This window comes from Rhyacophila brunnea, unplaced genomic scaffold, assembly GCF_057557595.1.
Source record: "Rhyacophila brunnea isolate RB1 unplaced genomic scaffold, BYU_Rbru_1.0 scaffold_10, whole genome shotgun sequence".
NCBI lineage: Eukaryota > Metazoa > Arthropoda > Insecta > Trichoptera > Rhyacophilidae > Rhyacophila > Rhyacophila brunnea.
The window spans coordinates 6,320,084-6,340,980 of NW_028232752.1; the positions used below are offsets into that span (position 1 = coordinate 6,320,084).

The window sequence follows — 20,897 nt, forward strand, 5'->3', positions numbered from 1 at the left end:
GACTACAGTGGGCCTCGTAAAATATCCCCTACGGAAGCCGCCCGAGGCTGTGACATTCCACACCTTTGTGGTACAGCACCACAGTACCTTCTCTCACCCTGCCAAATACTACAAGAGCGATCGGGTTAGAAGACAGAAAAAATCTTTATTTGGCAATATATTTTTTTCAGCTTTATACGCTGTATGTGTATGTAAATGACAACAATTCTTGGTAATATTGACCTGTTTATAGAAAATTTTGTTGAAAAAGAATCACAACTACCTAACCTGCTATTGGTAATGCTAATTGGAAAGGCAAAGCTGTGTTCAACCAAATCACTTTGGATATTGATATATTCCAATTGCGTGAGAGTGAGTTTATGTAGATGTTGTTTGTAAGTTCTTAAAATAATGTCTACTTTCATATACTTTTGTAGTTTTTTTTTTTAATATTGTTTAAACTTTGTTTTTTCATGTCATATAGTGAACGCCATGAATTTATAATTTGTAATACTAATTTTATGTAGGTAATATAACTAAATTTATATTGTATTTAATCCGCACGCTGCAGGGCTGGCAAGGTAAAGGGCATGTTATGTAACAAAGAACCTCGTGCTTGCAGTATGCTCCGAGGCTGGAGCGTACCCCTATCATATTAAAATATGTAATTACTAATTAGTATTGATTGAAAGTAAATAACGTTTCCTCACCTCTTTGCAGTTTCAAAGTGACAGGATCTGTTGACAACCGTAGGCATTTTAGCACTGAAAAGAGAGTAAAAAATAGTTAGTAATAAAAAGTGGAATAATAATTAATTATGACTTATCAAATACGATTCACTGTGGTTAACTTTTTGCGAACTTTTAGGCCCGGCTTTGTATTATGTGCTTTGTACTTTGTGATATTACAGAGCTAATGAGTCAACGCAAAATTTCGCGTTATAAAAAAAAAAAAAAAAATTTTCGCTTAAAACTGGCTGCGGTGATAAAAACAAGTGTATCGGCGGCTTGAGAATGTAGCGGCCGACGGAAAAGTGTACCGGACTCGCGTTGGCTCATTAGCTCTGGGGCGTTCATTTGGTAGTTGACCATTCGTCAAAACTTCGCTATTAAAAAGTTTTGAAACCACTGAATTGCAAGGCGCATTACTGTTTACTATAAATAGTACCTAATACATAAAAAATGCATTAAAAAACATAACGACAACTTATTAATCATAGCGTTGCATAATAAATATATTAACATATTATTAATAATGTATTGTTTGTTCATCGAGGAGGGTTCAATAACTTTTATCAATAACAGCAAACTCAATTCGCATTTCATAATATTATTGTTATTTTTTTGTTTTATTGTATTTCTCTCAGCTACGCCTATATCTATAACATTAATAAATAACACTAAAAAGAACGTATTAATGGATTAAAGAGTTTATTGTAGGAAAATGTCTGGAAGCGGTCCAACTGACACAACCCAAGTTTCACAACTTTACTCGAAATGAAATCAAAATAGAATTTATTTGTATTACCGACTGTTTCATTCAAGAGGGTTTGGGTTTGTTGTTGCACAAAATCGTCAAAATTCTGCAATAACTAGAATAAATTTCAGTTAAAAAAACTTAATTGTTTAAAAGTTTAATTGCAGTACGTAGGTGGTACGCGTTCGAGTTAGTGTGGGACACAAAGCTTGACAGTTGAGTTTATGGTCACCATGTTTGTCCACGTATCCGAGAAATTTTACGTATGCAGTTGGCCGTATCACAGCGTAACAGGGTGGTAAGTAAGTTAGAAATACAACCATATCGTGTATATTTTTTATATAAAACTGAATTATTCAAAAGTTAGCAAGTAGGTACTACCTATCGAATATCTGATGAGAAGCGTTATTATCAGATATTTGATATCAATCAATATAAAATTAATGTGCTTAAGGGGGGGGATATACCGTTTAAAAAAAAAATAAAAAAAAATTCGGTTAGGTACATGTTAAAACACGCGCGTTAACATGATCTTACTCCCTACTTCAATTTTAGTTTGTCAATTTATGGCTACGGCCGTATGTTGTAGCTTAACCACTGGGGAATGACAAAATAATGGCGTATTTCAAAAAAACACTACCTTATTCTTAGGTCAATAATTATTATAAAGCAATCATTATTCGTAGAATGTTTATCACACTTGAATGGTCAAAAACATAGCTTATAATTAGTATCTTTAGAATTATCTTCAAATGTGTTAATCTTACCCATTTTTTGAATAATAAAATGCCTAATTCTTGTCAAATTTGGGATCACAGAGATTATCAATATATTTTTTTATCGTAAATATTTCACTATAATAATGTCGACATAAATTACACTGATGGTTTTATAAATGCTTTTAAAAATTAATAAATATAAAAAATCTTAACACCACTGCACATTTATGTACTGAAATATGACTATTTTCTAAAACATTAGAGCGAGAGGTTTAAAAGAATACTATTTTATGTAATAAAAATACTTAATGCAGTCATCAAATGTTTAAAATAAATATAAAGGATAATAAGGCTTCAAAATTATATAGATTATCTACAACGTTTAGGAATGTCCAGGATCATGCTTTGAAAATTGAATAAAAGCTCCATTTTGACCTACGCTGAGCATGTCCCCCCTTAATGAATCTAATAAAATAATTAGAAAATTACTGCCTGCAACGATCCACAAACACGTAATTGTTGATCTCAATGCTTACGGCCATCTCTTTCCGGTAGGACAGCTAGCGGTGAACTGTAAATGTAACATGTACAATTCACATGTGTCTGTATGTCCATACGTTTTTTGTGCAATAAGTGAGGAAATTAAGAATATGCATGGAAGATTTTAGCATTAAATGTAACACACTTACAGAAAAGGGGCTCGCCACCCCTACGTTAAGGCGAAGTCTTCACTGAGCCCTTTTGAAAGAGGCACCTAGCGGAAATATACGAAGTTTGCAATTTGAGACATTTTTTTGATGATCAAGCTTCAATATTAGGACCATACATAAATAAAATTTGATATAAATAAAAAGGATTTCAAGTTATACCTACACATTTATATTTTTTATAAAAATCGATGTTTTTTAAAATAGATAGATACTTATAAAAATATTAAAACTATAAATTAGTCAAAAATCTCTTAGGTGATGCTTAGAAAACTTAATAAACTGAATTTTAATAATAAATATGATTATAAAATATATGTAATAATAGGGTGCGGTCCGATTCAACAAATTCACATTTTATTACATTTTTTACAATTGTAAGTTTATCTTTGACTTAAAATAAAAAATATTTTTCTTTTTAATGTTTTCAGATACATATTTATTCATTAATACAGTTGAAATTGTAATTTATCAAAAAAAATGTCTCAAATTGCAAGCTTCGTATTTTTCCGCTAGGTGCCTCTTAAAAAAAGGCTCAGTAAAGACTTCGCCTTAAGCCAAGTTGACAGAGTTTGGAGCTGAAACCACTGTGACCGGTTAAAAACTTCAAAGTCTAATATGGTTCGAAGTCAATTTGGTCATATTATTATACATGCTTAATTTTATACTTTGACTAGGCACTCACTATAAGCCACTCAAGCAGTAGATATATGAAGATTGTTTACCAAACGTTGCAAATTAATGTTTAAGACGAACTTAATCTTGAACTCACTTTGAGTAGGCAGGTACATATGCCAATCTCTCTCTACTGGGACCGTAATAGTATTTGAGTCAGGGCCACTACTTGCTAAACTCGAATTAGCGAGAGGCTAATTTTAATTCATTCACTTAGTTACTTCTTCTTCAGTCTTCACCGCACTATACCAAGTTATCTATTCGCCTAATGCCCGTCCGGTTACGGATATCAGTCTAAGGGCCTTATATTGACTATTAGAGATATCTTCCTACCAGTGGCGAAAAATCTGGAGGTAGGATGTTAACGGCCCACATGCTCAGCGTACGTCAAATGGAGCTTTTATGCTATTTTCAAAGCATGATCCTGGACATTCCTTAAACGTTGTAGATAATCTATTTATAAAATTTTGAAGCCTTATTATCCTTTATATTTATTTTAAACATTTGATGACTACATAAAGTATTTTTGTTACATAAATAGTATTCTTTTAAACCTCTCGCTCTAATGTTTTAGAATATAGTCATATTTCGGTACATGAATGTGCAGTGGTGTTAAGATTTTTTACATTTATTAATTTTTAAACGCATTTATAAAACCATTAGTATAATTTATGACGAGATAATTTTAGTAAAATATTTACGATAAAAAATTATATTGATAATCTCTGTGATCCCAAATTTGACAAGAATCAGGCATTTTATTATTCAAAAAATCGGCAAGATTAACAACACATTTGAAGATAATTCTAAAGATACTTATTATAAGCTATGTCTTTGACCATTCAAGTGTGATAAACATCTTACGAATAATGATTGCTTTATAATAATTATTGACCTAAAAATAAGGTAGTGTTTTTTTGAAATACGCCATTTCTTTTGTCATTCCCCAGTGGTTAAGCTACAACATACGGCCGTAGCCATAAATTGACAAACTATATATGAAATATTTAATGACGCTGACGCCGAAGCACTCACGGTGACTGACTAGTGGCGCCATGTATGTACGTATGTATGTCTGGGCGGCATCCGGTGACAACATTCGTATGCACCAGTGGCGTGCGGTCCATTGCAACGCAATTTTTTGATAAATATGTACACACATACGTATTTTTATTCTTTTTAGTTTTTTAAGCCGTGTTAAAGAAAAAAAAATCAGTGTAAATAAAAAATAATCGGTACTTTTTTTAAACCGTGTTATTTCGAAACCGTGCAAAAAGAGGATCGGGTGTACCATCAAAAAATAGGTACTTCCCTCGTTTTATTGGCGTCTTTTTTCAATTTAAAATTTGACAGGATCAACGCCTAGAATGCGTTATCCGGTACTAATGACAGACCCTAAAAATGGCTAGTGCTCCGATATGTAGCGGTGGACGAATAAATTAATTGCGTAAACGGCGTCTTCCCCCATTGGGCATATTACCCCGACTCACCTTATTCATTTTCATACAATAAAATTTAATATGATCAGATCGATATAAATATACGACCAGGCTCGTTTACGGGTGCAATTTTATTCTTCAGAGTATGCTGCGTCCATCGGTAAGTCAATGCCGGTGACGCAGTTCTGGCCAAGGCGTCGGATCGACGATTAACCCATCGGCGTCCGTCCGTAAGCGGCGAGCAGTTATTCCGACCAATAATGGGAGAAATAAAACGCTAAAAGGCCAAGGGGCAATAAAACGCAGCGATCTTAATATGAGGCCCGACGATTAATTGAATGGGACGGCTAAAGGTTTCGCAATCGCGTCGTTACCGCGCCGAAGTTTACCCAAAAGCCCGTCCATTTGTGCCTACATTTCTTCTCAGGCTTCTCTCTCCAAAGAGAGAGAGAGTAAGAGATGTGAAAGCATTGATATATTATCCACAGCAGTGTCTGCAAAATTGTGTGACGCATGAGGTTCAAGCGCATCTATTCTATACACAAGACTGCTTTCGGCCGCTATCTAAGGTAGTAAAGTATCCAAGTATTAGCACTTATTGTAACAATTACAATAAGTTAGTTGTAATTGTTACAATAAGTGCTGTTTTAACAGCACCTCTTTTGGCTGTGTAAATTTTAGAGATAGACAGTTTTGACAGTTCAGACGGCTAACTTATTGAAATTGTTACAATAAAAGTTAAGGCTATACTTCAGTTGAGGCATGGTCTAAAAAGATCGTGACTAGGCGATGCGCGGATTGTGCAAATGACGCGTGCCGAACGAAATATAATTTGTCATAAAAATCCAACATGCGTCCATCATTAAGTACATACGTAAAGTTTTTTAGTCATCTTTACACGATTTAAGAATATTTTCATCCGACGCCATGACAAAAAAAATCGACGTGCGGACACCTCGTGTCTATCTCCGATTGGCGACTAGTGAGAAATTTCGTCGCACCTGTTAAAAATTATTTGCCGTTTCACTGAAGTACGCTCTTAATATTTCGATACTTTCCTACCATAGTTAGCTGCCGTACAGGCCGAAAGCAGTCTTGTGTATAGAATAGATGCGCAGGTGTTACGCGAGAAGTTTAAAAACTCACAATTTATTTGCCTCTCGAGAAGAAAATTTCTCTACATAATTTTCAGAGCATTTTCCATCACTTGATTATCAAAATACGTACGAGTCTGTCATGAATCGTTTCGCAATATACGATGATACACGCCTGACATTTAGGGTGGAAGAAAAATATTAATAGAAAAAAACCAGATCGCAAAGAGCCTTATTTCCCTGAGCTAGAGTTCTCAGTAATTTGGATTATGGTTTATAGTCAATATTCTCTATTAGCTAGTATATCATTTAAATCTCTATTACCGTTTGGATAATATGGACGTCTATTTTCGAATCGGAGGTTTCAGCGCTCATATAAATGAAAAAAAAAAAAACGATTACAGATGAGAAGATTGGTAGACGCAGAGTTTCGGGGTTGTTTATCTAATTTAGAGACGCAATTTGACATCATATGTCTCAAAATCAATTGCATCCTTCTCATTAAAATTATTATCTATATCAGTGCTTCCCACACATTTTTCATACCACGGCCCCCAAACTATGAAAAAATAATCCCCTATCACCCGGTGTGGGAGAAATGTGTGTTAAACTTATCAAAGAATATATTGTTATGTTGCAATATTTTATATGCATTAGTGTCACGTCAACAAAACGCGCATTCAATATTGATTTGAGGACATTCAGAAGGCTTTCCATTTCTGATCATCAAGTCATAAACGAAAACTGGTTTCAAGACCTTAATCTATCTATAGCGACTGGCTTTCAAATCTCTATCGTATTAAGGCTATACCTCAGTTTAGGCATGGTCTAAAAAGATCGTGGCTAGGCGATGCGCGGATTGCGGGTCGCGGGTGCAAATGACCCATGCCGACCGAAATATAGTTTGTCATATAAATCCAACATGCGTCCATTTAATGTTCTGTTTATGAGAGATTTGCAGCGTCGTATGGGGAGCGGGATAGTCACGACTCTTCTGTAGACTCACCCATTTCAATTCGTGACACTCAGTATGCGGGTACACAAAGCGCTTAACGTCAGCGGACAGCAGAGCCAGTCCAAAAAACAAACATTTTCTCTCTTAACTTTCTTCTTTAAGCACTACGGTGCATGGTTGCAGCATCAGTCCCGTGCGGCTCCATCTCGGGACGGAATGAGCACTTAAAATCACTTCTTTCAGACACGTTTAAAGCGTCATAGAAAGCGGCCGTGCATATCCACGGTTGTGCATATATGACGGGTGGTGGTGGGCACTTTAACGTATTCTATTAGTAACAATAATAATATATTCATTGACATTGATTAGCTTCGTTCTTTAATTTAATAAACAAGTAGGTTCATTTTCTTTTTAGTAATTTCCATGTGCTTTTTCTCTCCCTGGCACTTTGCATTAGAGTAAACTCAGTAAACTCAGTCAGAGCTCACTTTGAGCATACCAATCTAAGTCTTGGGCATCTTCTCCCAGGACACTCTCAGGCCAATTCTTAGATGCTTCACATCACCAATTGATGGGTCCCGTGATACTCTCGATTAAGACCGAGGGTGGTACGGGGCGGGTTTGGTGGAGGGACTTAAACTTCAATGACATGTTTTCTTTTTAAAGTAAATGGGTAACGTTTTTAGTCATCTTTACACGATTTAAGAATTAATACCCCCGTCGCCATCACGAAACAAAATGACGTATTGACACGTTCGCTCTCAGACTGCCAGCGAGTCCAAAATTTCGTCGCGCCTGTAGTTGACAATTATTTGGCGTTTCACTGATGTATCGCCTTAATCTATTCTGTGGTATTCACCGACGTAAAAACAGCCAATGCTTCACACCCAAACGTAGGGCCTCGTGATACGCTCGATTAAGACCGAATGTGGTACGGGGTTGATTAGTTTGTAGGTTTCTATATTTGTGTGGTTCTGTGATGTTGGAAAATAAAATAATAATTTGATTCAAATAAAATGGATTTTACCTGCAATTTAGCAATATTTTAGAGGTTATTGTAATATAAATCCGGTCCAACTACTGTCTTATTAAAAATCACTACAATTGCATTATAGGAGAAATACAGAAGAAAGATAAATTAACACAATTTAGAAGGGCGCCTACTATGGAACAAAAAATAGAGTGCCTGGCTTTTATTAATTCAACAGAATGAATATTAAAATAAATGTTTCCAGTGACATAATAAGTAAATTAAGACAATTCATTATCAAAACGTCTATTTCTGATTATCGTAAGTAGAATATAAAAGTGTAGCTGAAATTTAATTACTATTGCGAAAGTGTCAACGCTTCGACGCGTGGGTGTGTGAGGGGTGAGTAAGATGGAGTTAAGTGACTAACGGGTAGAGCCAAATAATTGTATTAAGATACGTAATGGTATTCTATTATCGAAAACAAACCAGAGTAATAAACTTACTGCCATATCGATATAATATGTAATTTGATTTTTGGACCATCCCCAATACATTGAGTGAAAACAGTTGTTCATCTAACGAGCGATAATACGGCCGTAGTTTAATGGTAAAACGTACTGGCGCGAATCCAGCAGTCCAGGCATGTTCAACTTCAGGTAGGCTGTGATCTACTATTAAACGGTTACATGTAAATTGTACATAAAACATTTACACAGTTCGCCTTGAGCTTTCTTATCGGTAAGAGATGAATATACTGTATATATTTATACACTATACGGTCTCCAATTTTATTAGATTCAATATAAACGTTAATTAAATTTTCATAGCTGATTTTAGCAAAATTAATGTATTCAAGAATGAAAAACTAACCTAACCTAACAAAAATAATCCAGTATATAGGCTATTTTACAACGTTTTTCTTAGCTCGTATTCTTGTTTGTCCGGTGGCTGTTTATCCAGTACAAATCTTGCAATTGATTTTTAACTAACTTCCCGACTAGCTAGACATTTGAAACTTTTAGAATATATCAGAACACTACGACAATGCATTATTTTAATACTTTTAGCCATTTTAAAGCAGAATTGAATTCATTTTCAGTTAATTCTGTTTTGTATGGAAAGTTATTATTGTCGATTGATAAGGGGGTCCTAGCAACTAAATTATTAATATATACGTGCGTTACTATGGAAATCAATATGAAATGTCAAAATGACATTTCAGTAATCTATATTTATTCAGTATCTCTATAAAGTACAATAAAAAGATTTTATTAATACATAGAATTGTCAAGTTTATATGATTCAACAGAAAATTTAAAAACGTGGTATTTAAAAAGTTCTTTTTATCTTGTAATTATTTACAGTTTAGGATAATATTTGTCGCATATCCCATGTCAATTTATTTATTAGCGGTTTATAATAATTGAAGACAATAATAATTATTATGTCTAACTAACTGTACTAAATATTGCAATTTTACAACATACCATTGTTTGAATTATTTACCAACTCAACATTCACAAAATTTATTTATTTATTGATATATTTTACTCTTAAATAATACTTACATAAATAAAATAAATAAATATAAATAATCATAATAAAAGTTGCAACATTATTTGGAACACGCGAACGTCGCCGCGTACAATAAATTTATGTCGCATCGCCGGGCAAAACTTCCGTCCCACGTCCCACGCAAAATTAATGCGTTACATTTGCGCGCGTCACACGCCAAAAATACATTCTGATCTGTTTTCCCAAACGCGCCTAAGAAGTATAACTTCAAAAATACACCCTAACGATGTCGAATTTTGCAGTGTTTTACCGAAATATCTTCGCATAATGATTTTCCAATCGTGGCTGCCGATTGCTTGAAATATTTTCGGTTTGAATACTTGAAATTACTCGACTACTCGGCGGCGCATTCTCACTCGCAAATCTCAGATTCCGCAAAGCAGTTAATAATTTTATTAACTGCTAGCGGACACCAAGCTCTAGATAGACAATAACTATTGGTAGGTAGGTACAACCAATACATACTACTAATTGTGTTATATTAGACAGAGTCTAGTTAGGCTATAAACCAGAAATGGTAAATTAAACTGTTTAGTTAGATTGTCAAATTGGGCATGTAGGTATTTAAGAAAACAAAATATTGTGGACGTAACTAACCTAAATTCGAAACGATCGCAACATGAGATTTACATTATAACGAAAATACTACCGTCACAAAAGAGAAGAAAATATTTATAAAAAAAAAACAAAATACATAGCACATCACTGAAAATGTCCATGTCTTTGGAGAGCGCACTGACTAGTCTTGCACCTTCGCTAATAGTGCCTGATAGGCTTGACACGAGGAAACAGTTCCGACCTAGAATAAATCATGGCTGCGAGTGCTGCGACCACGTAGGTAATTGACAGGCGCATTTAAAATAAAATTCTTTAGGACACCAGGATTGTAAACCATCCCTCGCGATAACAGGCAAAAAATATGTCTCAAGAGCAGAGAGTGAAAAGTAAGCACTCCCTGTTGAAAGGCAGTCGGAAAATAATCATTTTGACAAATTATCGAAAGGAAAATAGTAAGTTATATATTATTGTCTAACAACGATTTTACTTTTTCATTTATAATTTCGTATTTATGTTTTGAAGCGAGGCGCGTACCTCCAACAGCTAACTGAACAAAGTTATCCAATTTCGTATCCCGGATTCTCCCCCGGTAAGCATTTTTATTTGCATTGTAACGGTCGCACATCCTTCAACTTAGCTCATTTTCACGACGGTGAATAAAGACTATGTACTAACATTTTTGTTTGTCCATAATATTGCATAGTTTTACAAACTTACGCTATCGTTTTAAGCGAGTAGTAACGAACCGCCCTTTGGCTCCGGTTGAATACGGAGTGGAATGTTTTTGATGGGGGGTTGCTTCAGGATGAACACTATTGGTGAACTGATTTGTAGATCTGCATGACTGAACAGTAGAAATTATAAGATACGTGTAATATATCGTTTGATTTACACAGTACGTGTGCGGGGAAAAGTAGTTAGTGACGAACGCGTATTATACGAATCAATATAGAATGTTATAATTCAATCAAATTGGACCATTGCTGTCTACAAATAAGTGTCACATCCATGGCCCCCACAAGGGGGGGCTGACAGGGCGCAGGAGGGGCCCGGCGTGGGGGTCGACCAAATAAAAGAGATAAACACACATCTTAGATTTGGTCTAATAGTAAAAAAAGTCGCCTGCGGCGTTATTTTAGTTCGGAGTATTACCATTTTAAAATATACGGTTGCGCTATGCAATTTTTGGTTTATGTATGTTGATACTCTCTCGACAACTCCATAATTCGATATGTTAAAAATCGCTAAAAATACAATAAATTTTATTTGACCTCGAACGCTATTTAAAAAAACGCCACTGGAGAGCGTCAGACTGCCTTAAATTTAGCGATAGGTAGGGGGTCCGGCAAATATCCTGGCCTGGGGGCCCGTTTCAGGATGTGGGGGCCATGGTCACATCACAAATAGATGGAAGAAATGTTTAAAATGGATACAAAGTAACGTCCGGTGAAATGCTGGACGAAGAACGTGCCATCCGGTCTCAATGCTATTCTGCCATCTGTTAGTTGAATAAATGTTCACGACCATAATGTTTACGTCCAATTGCTTGCATACAATTTACAATACGCCAAAGGTGGTCTCAAATTCTAAATAAAGTTAGGCAATAGTTTACATTTATTCTTTGAATTGAAAGTTTTGTACTATCGCATTTGAGTCCTTTGATGCGATCCGTGTTTCGCCTTTCGGCATTTTCAGCCACTGTGCGCACTCACCAATGGCAGATACACACTGACCACGAATACAATTAATTCTTGACGTCACCAGTTCCATTGTCAGCGGGTAATGATATTTTAATGTGCTTACCTACTGGATGAACTAATAATAGTTATTTAAGGTATTTACTACGGCTTTTTACACTTTAAATATTTAAAATTTGTTTTTATAACTCTACTTCGTAGGTAATAATGTTTTTACCTTCTTTTATTGTATTAAATTACTATATTATTTAACTGTATTTATGAATACGGGAAATATCTAAAATCTAAACGCCCAAAAATTGGGGACTTATATTTTACAATATACACTTAGCTTCGGTATAATATATGAAAGTATCGAACGTTATTTGAAGAATATTCATAAATTTGTCAGAGCCTCTCCCATCGGAAAAGCCTGCATCTGGGCCCAGTTTAGTGACTGCGCTCAAACGTTTATTATATATTAGATATAAGTACTTAGGAGAAAGCTCACAATCATTCATACTATATGTACTATTAACTATAGTATACTAACCGAAGGCACTGCACCTTGCCTGATGTATATATAGTCTATGCACTGCACTATCAACTATTACTTAGCGTTGAGTAGACTACGTTTCACGGAGCCATTACGGTGGTGATTTTAAAAGTAAATATATATAAATTTGGCATATTATTCACGATTCATAATACCAAGAAAGCCTAGCCTAACCTAACCTAACCTATCATGGGCCCCACACCCTGAAGCGGACTCTCAGGCTAGGATCTTTGGCGGGCCGCTACCCATCGCTAAGGTCAAAGACAATGTTACGGTCTACACTAGCAAAATGGTGTTCACGGTAAAATTAAGGCTATTTAGTATATTTTTTTATGTATTCAGTACATCCACTTGAATTAGGGGTTGTCGAGTATTGACACACAACTAAAAATTGCATCGCACCACCACATATTTTTAAATATTTACATTATTGAAGTAAAATAGAGCCTTTTTTTACTATTTAAGGAAATTTTTGACGAGTATTTATCTGGTCGATTCGCCATGCCGGACCCTCCCTAAATCCGGGCTCTCAGGCTGGAGCCCTGTCAGCCGCCCCCCTTTGTGGGGGCCATGTAACCTATGCTAGGAAATCACAATTTACCTGCGAACACAGTCCACATGAAGCTTTTTTGTTTACTCAATTACAAAAAATGTTGTAACCATGTCCTATTTATCACATTTTTTTAATTTTTCACAGAATCCTGATACGAATTGACGGAACCCTTGTTGGAAACAACCCCTGTCGGTCGCTGTTCACTTGATCTCAGGTGAAACGATTGCATTATACACAAGAGCCGCCACACGTATATTAAACAACGAGTTATTGTTAGCGGTCGCTGCCAATTTACTTAACATCGTATATTGGCTGCCTCCAGCGATGACGGCTAAAACTGTGTTTGCTTTAGAGGGGTCGACAAAGTTGTGCAATTTTGTTTCTATGCTTTTTGAAAGTTAAAAAATTAAGTATTTTTATTAGCTTAAAGACAGATAATTTAAATAAAGTACAGTAGAACCTCGATATAACTGACTAATGCAGGTGAGGGGGTGTCACACAATGAAAATCCTGTCTATTCGTCTTGGTGTGATATATCCAGACATACCCGTTGTGGAGTGACGTTAATGTTCGATTTTGACGCGCTTGCTGTCGGTAATCCTGCTTTGAAAACAGTATTTTTTGCACTTTTGAAACCTGCTGTTTTTTTATTGTTAACTCTCTAAAATTACGAAACTGCGTATAATATAGTTGAATTTAGTTATCTGACGAATAGTCAATAAATGTTATTAGATTATCATGCGCGGAACATTGTTTACAAACGGTTGACACTTGGATGAAAACATGTAGGTACTGTTACACCCCCGAATGGTCCCCATTTGGCGATGTCTCTGTGTATCTGGAGAGGCCCGAGTCGGTATCAAATCCAACAAATAGTAAGAGTTGATTGCAAAAATAATTAAATAATGTTAATCTGACCGGCAACATTGTCTGAGCGCGAGAGAAGCATTTTTGACAGCAACGCAGTAAGCAGTGTTAACCTCGCTATCCGTCAAAATTAAATTGAAAAGAATTTGTATAAAAATGTAACCACTTAGAATATATTAACGTAAATATACCTTGCCGTTTCTGCCACAATTCCGGTGTGTTATTTGTCCACCTCCAAGTCCTAAATCCAGACGAAAATCCATACAACGAAGCAAAGTGTTTTGCAGAGTGTTTTCACTTACGAAAATGGAGGGAAATGACAGTACCTATAACACTAACAGGATGTTTTTTTTAACAATTTTCACATTTGACCGGATATTTTATCCGTTATATCGAGGTTCTGCCGTATGTAGGTACCTATCTATTCAGTTTCCTAAATTTAAAAAAAAAAACTAATTTAATAGGCAGTATTACGCAAAAGTGTATGTATAGCTTGAGGATTGTACGATTTTTTTTTTCTAGAAAAAGTTTAAAATCAGGAATAAATAATACCTATTTATTTTCTCAGGATCGGTAACATCACACGCATCCTATCTGAGTATTGTCATTGCAACCTTAACCACCCTCGTCCTTATTCACATCCCCATATAATTAAAAAACTTCTTACCATCCCAACCGTAATAACGTATAAGACTCGACATCTGATTTTATTGTTCGCGTTTATTTGTTAGCAGAAAACATATTGATAATTTGACATCTACAAACACAGAGAGGAAACATGATGAAACTGCAAATGCTTTTTACAGTCCTGGGAAACCGGGACACGGAATTCAATTCTCTACTCTAGTGAATGTACTAGAGATCGGCATCTTCAAGTGGAACGATCTGCACAGAGCTAGAGCCAGTTGCAAGAAGAGTTCGCGGTCGTGTCGTGAAATAAATTGCCTCTCCAGCGGGTCATTGATCGACCCGTTTAATTTAATAGCCGCCAGATGCATTGCTAAACTGGCGTGCTGTACGACACTTTGTACGGTGAAGATTTATAGTAAAATATAATAGGTAAATGTCACAATAGAAAAAAAATGTAACTAAACCATTAATTATAAAAAAAAAATGCATTCACGTTGGTCCACGTTACACGTCAATAAATATTTTAGTGAACATACATAATTTTGAAAAACACTTTCTGAGAAAATATATTAAAAACAAATAGAATTTTTTTTTTTTGAAAAAAGTAAGCCACCCCGGCAGGGATCGAACCCTGCATCTCCTGGGTTTACGCCCCGTCCGTCGCATTTACCTCTATGCTACGCAGTGACATACGGAGAAATCTACGACGTCGGTTAGTAATTGAAGTAATATGTATCTACTTTGATTTAATAAAACAAAAACCGATTGCCAAAGTAGCTTGATTTAGAAGAACGCTGATGAGTAGGTATCAAAAAGGCCAATAGTTAAAATTTGTCGCAATTAGTATGTCACTGCGTAGCACAGAGATAAATGCGACGGACGGGGCGTAAACCCAGGAGATGGAGATGCAGGGTTCGATTCCTTGCCGGGGTGGGGTGGCTTACTTTTTTCAAAAAGACTTGTTCTATTGGTAATAATATATTTTCTCAGAAAGTGTTTTTCAAAATTATGTATGTTCAATAAACAGAATGGTACATTCTTAAATCTTGTGAATTATTCGTTGAATAAAAGAAATAGTTAATTATAAATATTTGAGTGTAGTCGACAATTTTTAGCATTATATTGCATTGCATTGCAGTCATAATTGGTTAAAAAAAATTCATTGATAGATTGATTCATTTTATCGGTTCAGCGTACGGATATACTACCCCTTTCACCGTTTAATCCAGTGATACACAAGTTTTGTTAGGCGAAACCTTTGAAGCACTTTCTAAAATTTCGGGGAACCCCTACATGGCTGACATAAATTTAAATATTTTTTCCCACAGTGATTAATTTTCTATCAATACTTCACAAATTGTATGTGATTTCACAGAAACAAAAATATATTCGATCGGATGCAGCTTAACGGTTAGGTCAAATGAATTAACTTAACAATAGGGTACGTATTTTTTTTTTTACTATATTAGCATTAAATTGTACGTTTTTTCGCAAGCTTATGCGAATTTTCGCGGAACGTCTGACAACTCTCGTAGAGACTCGCGGAACCCAATTGGGAATTACTGATCAAGAAAATTACCTAAGTCTACGAAAAGTTGAGAGTATGTCTTTACAAATACTTGGCTCGTCAATGATGAATTTGTTAATACGCCTGGCATACAACTTTCACACAAAGCATCAATCATTTTTCGAACAGCTGTTTTTATGGTCATTATTGCCGCATGAATAAACGTTGAGATGTGTCTGTTTCTTCATATTATATAGCAGTGTCGAAGAGTGTAGGTAGGCTGTGGAGATTCGAAATAGATGATGCACACTAAGCTTATTCAGTCATACTTATTTCGTTTTATTGAACAAAGAATACAAATTGCAGATGGTGCTGGTTAGTTTTTAAAATTCTATGAATCCATGCCGAAACCAATGGATAAGGAAACAGACAAAAGTACATGATGTGATAGAGGTCGCTGATGCAGATGAAATGGCAATGGGCTAGTCATGCCACTCAGCGAGTGGACAACCACTGGATAAATGCTGTCATACAGTGATATAGGTAAATTATTCTACAGTGTCAACATAGGCGATTCGCGCGTGTATTGAATTGCTTGCGACAATGCCTGTTTCAATGCTAGCAAAAAATACCACTACAACTGCAAGCCGCATTTGCCGTACCCATGGTGCCACTGTAAAACGATTTACCTATACCTAAGCGGAACTAAACGCTGGCAGAGACGCCCTAAAACACGCTGGATAGACGAACTCATAACGTTCAGTGGATGTACGTGTCAACAAAGAATTAGGGACCGAGAGAAGTGGAGGGAGCTAGGGAAGGTCTTTATCAAGCAGTGAATCGACCCTAGCTGATGATGAAGAAACCCATAAAGTCGTTAGATAATAGGTACTTACGCATCTATTCTATACACAAGACTGTTATCGGCAGCTATCGAGGGTAGTTTTTCATGATTTATAGAAGTATTATAATTTCATTGTTACAATAAGTTAGCCGTCTAAACAGTCAAAACTCTCTATCTCGCTCTAAAATTTAGCACAGCCAAGAGAGGTGCTGTTAAAATTTGTTAACTGTTAAATTAATTAATTAATAAAAAATAATATATATAAATAAAGTTAAGGCATAAAGCCCACTAAAGCGGGCGAGCCGGGTGCTCGCTCATTTTCGCAATTTGGGCGGTGAATCACCATCAATACAATAGAAGGTACAGAGCATATGACGAATATAACGCCACGCGCGCCTTATATTTCAACGCACACAGAATCGAGCGCGGCGTCCTTGACGTCATAGCACGACAATAAAACGAAAATACCATGCGAAACCGACCAGCGAAAGGGGCGCGAGGGTCACTAATTTACTCTTTTACACGCTTACATGCTTTTTCTGCATACACATATTTTAATTTATTTTACACCGTGCGCTTACATCGCTTATTGCAATTACAAATCATAACTTACTATGCTAGCACAATGACATCATTTTGAAAATAAATTTAGAGCGGACAAAAAAATTACTAAATTTTATAGCTTTGCAAAGAAACACGAGGCGAAATGTGATCGGCGCCGCTTTTTACATAGGTGAGAGGTAATGCGCGGCAAGAGGCGTGTGATTATGGTTATGTATATACGCTTCTCGTGGCGACTGCGCCCGCTCGTCCGCTTCGGTGGGCTTTATGCCTTTGTTAAAATAGTAGGCGGCTCTCGTGGTGCAGTGGGTAAGGCGCTAGCCTTCCGCCCGAGAGTTCTGGGTTCGATTCCCGGTGAGGACACAATATTTATGTGTTTTTCTCAAAGCCTGGATGTTTGTGATTGTCCAAAATTACTAACAACCACCTTATACGAAAAAGCAAGAACATGGTTATTAATAATTCTATGAAAATATTCTATTTAATAATTCTATGAATGAAATATAAAATGTTAAAATAGCAATTATTGTAACAATTACAACTAACTTATTGTAATTGTTACAAAGTTCTAATACTTCGATAAAAAAAATATGAAAAACTACCCTCCATAGCTGCCGATAGCAGTCTTGTGTATAGGTATAATAGATGCGTTGGAATGGATAAATAAATGGTTTATCATTTTCCTTCACATCGTCACTGTTCTGGCAGAACACACTAAATGGAGAATACTAGTTTTGGGTAATTTGACTAAAAGTTGTTAAAATGTTTGAAATGGTCTATCATGTGAGTTTATTAAGTAATCGTAAAAAGGATGACTTTAAAATAAAGACTGTTTATTTATTAAGAAGGTTTCCAGACGGTAAAGTTTGAAATATAGAACATTTTGGTATAACTAACTCAATATGTCATTTTTTCGAATTAGTGTCTTCTGCCAGAACAGTGACGACATTTTATATTAATTTAAGGACGAGTTTCGCTTAATGATTTACTCGACACCGACCCCTGTGGTAAATTTGATAATAATGAAGTGTCAGTTCTTACCTTCTTTGGTGGTGAATCTATTGACGTCTGTACCGTTGACCTTCAGTATGACGTCACCAGCTTCTACCTGAAGCAAAAAAAATATATAAGATTAATTCAACGTAAAAATAGCAAACACTTGTGTAAAAAATATATTTAGTAAAGAAGTCAAATCAAAGGTTGTTAAAAATAATGTAATTTATATTGCGATTACAATTATTATTATAATTCAATTCATTAATTTTCACTGCACACAATTCTCGCTGAATACGCGGCTGAGACATGGCTCCTGTATTCCACTGATTATCAGAAACGAATAGTGTTCATTTAAGAAAAAAATTACAAGATAAAAAGAACTTTTTATATACTTACCACGTTTTTAAATTTTCTGTTGAATCATATAAACTTGACAATCCAATGTATTGATAATTTAGGACAAATAAATAAGGCAATTGTCAACAAATCATTTTTTTGCTATTTTGCAACAAACAAATATAGAATACTGAAATGTCATTTTGATTTCCATACTAACGCACGTATACATTAATAATTTAGTTGCTAGGACCACCCACTTAGCAACCAATAATAGTGGATTGGATTACGGATTTCTTCCGAAATAACTTTTTATACAAAACAAAATTAACTGAAAATGAATTCAATTCTACTTAAAGATGGCTAAAAAGTATTTAATAAAAGTATTAAAAGAATGCATTGGCACCGTGTTCTGATATATTCTAAAAGTTTCAAATGTCTAGCTAGTCAGGAAGTTAGTTAAAAATCGATTGCAAGATTTGTACAGGATAAACAACCACCGGACAAACAAGAATACGAGCTAAGAAAAACGTGGTAAAAATGAAGAGAGGTGGCGCCAGTTTAATCACGAACGTGTCCATGACGAGCTGGATATCGTCTGAAGACTACGTTGAGCGTGTCACACAGAAATAATGGACGTCAAATTATTATCATCCAAGCGCCCAGATGCCCGGTGTGTCCCACTTGAATTCCAGGACAGAGAAGAGCGATATCGGAGGCAGCAATGGTTCATCCCTGACTACAGCCGCGAAGCACTGATCTACCGGTTATTTTAATACAAAATGTGCGGGTAACTCCCTATTAATTATTATATTATAGTAGCAGAGTGATATTATACTGTATCTAGCATATTGTGTGGAATCTAATAATAAAGAACTTGGTGGAGAACGGTTTATATGTTTAAGATCAAGACTAACAGAGTAGGTTTACAATATTTTACCACGTTTTTATTAGCTCGTATTCTTGTGTGTCCGGTACAGATTTTTTCTTATGTGTCCAAGATTTGTATTGGACGATTGAAGATTTTTAACTAACTTCCCGACTAGCTAGACATTTGAAACTTTTAGAATATATCAGAACACGACGACAATGCATTCTTTTAATACTTTTAGCCATTTTTAAGCAGAATTGAATTCATTTTCAGTTTATTCTGTTTTGTATGGAAAGTTATTATTGTCGGTTGCTAAGGGGGTCCTAGCAACTAAATTATTAATATATACGTGCGTTACTATGGATATCAATATGAAATGTCAAAATGCCATTTCAATATTCTACAATATTTATTCAGTATTTCTATCAAGTACAATAAAAAAAAATATTAATACATAGAATTGTCAAGTTTATATGATTCAACAGAAAATTTAAAAACGTGGTATAATTATTTTTCTATAACTTATTCATTTTCTAGGATTAGAATCAAGCTACTCGCCCTGGTATGGGACGAGGTCTGGGTCCTTGATTTTTCGGAATATGGAGCCATGTTGTTGCATAGTTAAGTTTGAACATTTATAACACTATTCGCAGCCAACTCCTTGTTTTAAGACCGTCAGAAACCAGCACCGGCCGTTAGTAGATATTAGTATGTATATTACTTTATTAGATACCAACTGATGTGAAATAATCTTGATAGCATTGAACCCCAACACATAAAATGAGAGATAATCGTTTATTTAAGTACATCAGTAATAGTATATTATTTCAATAGCGAAACGCACATTTCAAAGTGCATAGTTGATAGATTAGCGGTGTTTCTCAAACATGCATCAGGCTAGTACCTCTCTAGTGACATGAATTTAACCTCGGTACCCCCCTATTTAGTTTTCCATACAGTGTTGCCAACCGTACTATAATTTTGAATCCACGAAAAAATGGCAACACTTTCCATCCATACAGAATGAAATTTGATTTTTTTAGCTGCCAATTAGAAATTTTTCCTACGGAATCAGATTCGAGAGCTTTTGACTTTTCAAAATTATAGTATATCCGAATGGATTGACGAAATAATTTATTTCTACTTAACTACGTGGAAATGCAATGCATGTCGGCTTATAAAGACCTTAATCCAGCAGCAGATGATAAAAACTTAATGAGAGAATAAGAAAGTAATTTCGACCAATCCAATGGGATAAGAAGATAAGACTGGCCAAATCAAATTACCAATGATTGCTAATACTTGACGTACCAAAAAATGGAATTATATATAAGTAGTGACAGATAGGGA

The 20,897-nt window shown here is 35.3% G+C and overlaps 1 protein-coding gene across 6 annotated transcripts in view; it reads right to left on the reverse strand.

Annotated features, from left to right (window-relative positions):
- Positions 1-20,897, reverse strand: part of Efa6 (Exchange factor for Arf 6) — a 308,310-nt gene that overhangs the window by 55,603 nt on the left and 231,810 nt on the right. For all 6 annotated transcript variants that reach the window (XM_085950148.1, XM_085950141.1, XM_085950155.1 and 3 more), the window contains exons 2-3: positions 18,386-18,452; positions 690-743 (exon numbers count right to left, since the gene is read on the reverse strand). In XM_085950148.1, coding sequence (XP_085806274.1) covers positions 690-743; positions 18,386-18,452 — 121 coding nt within the window. The remainder of the gene's footprint in view (positions 1-689; positions 744-18,385; positions 18,453-20,897) is intronic.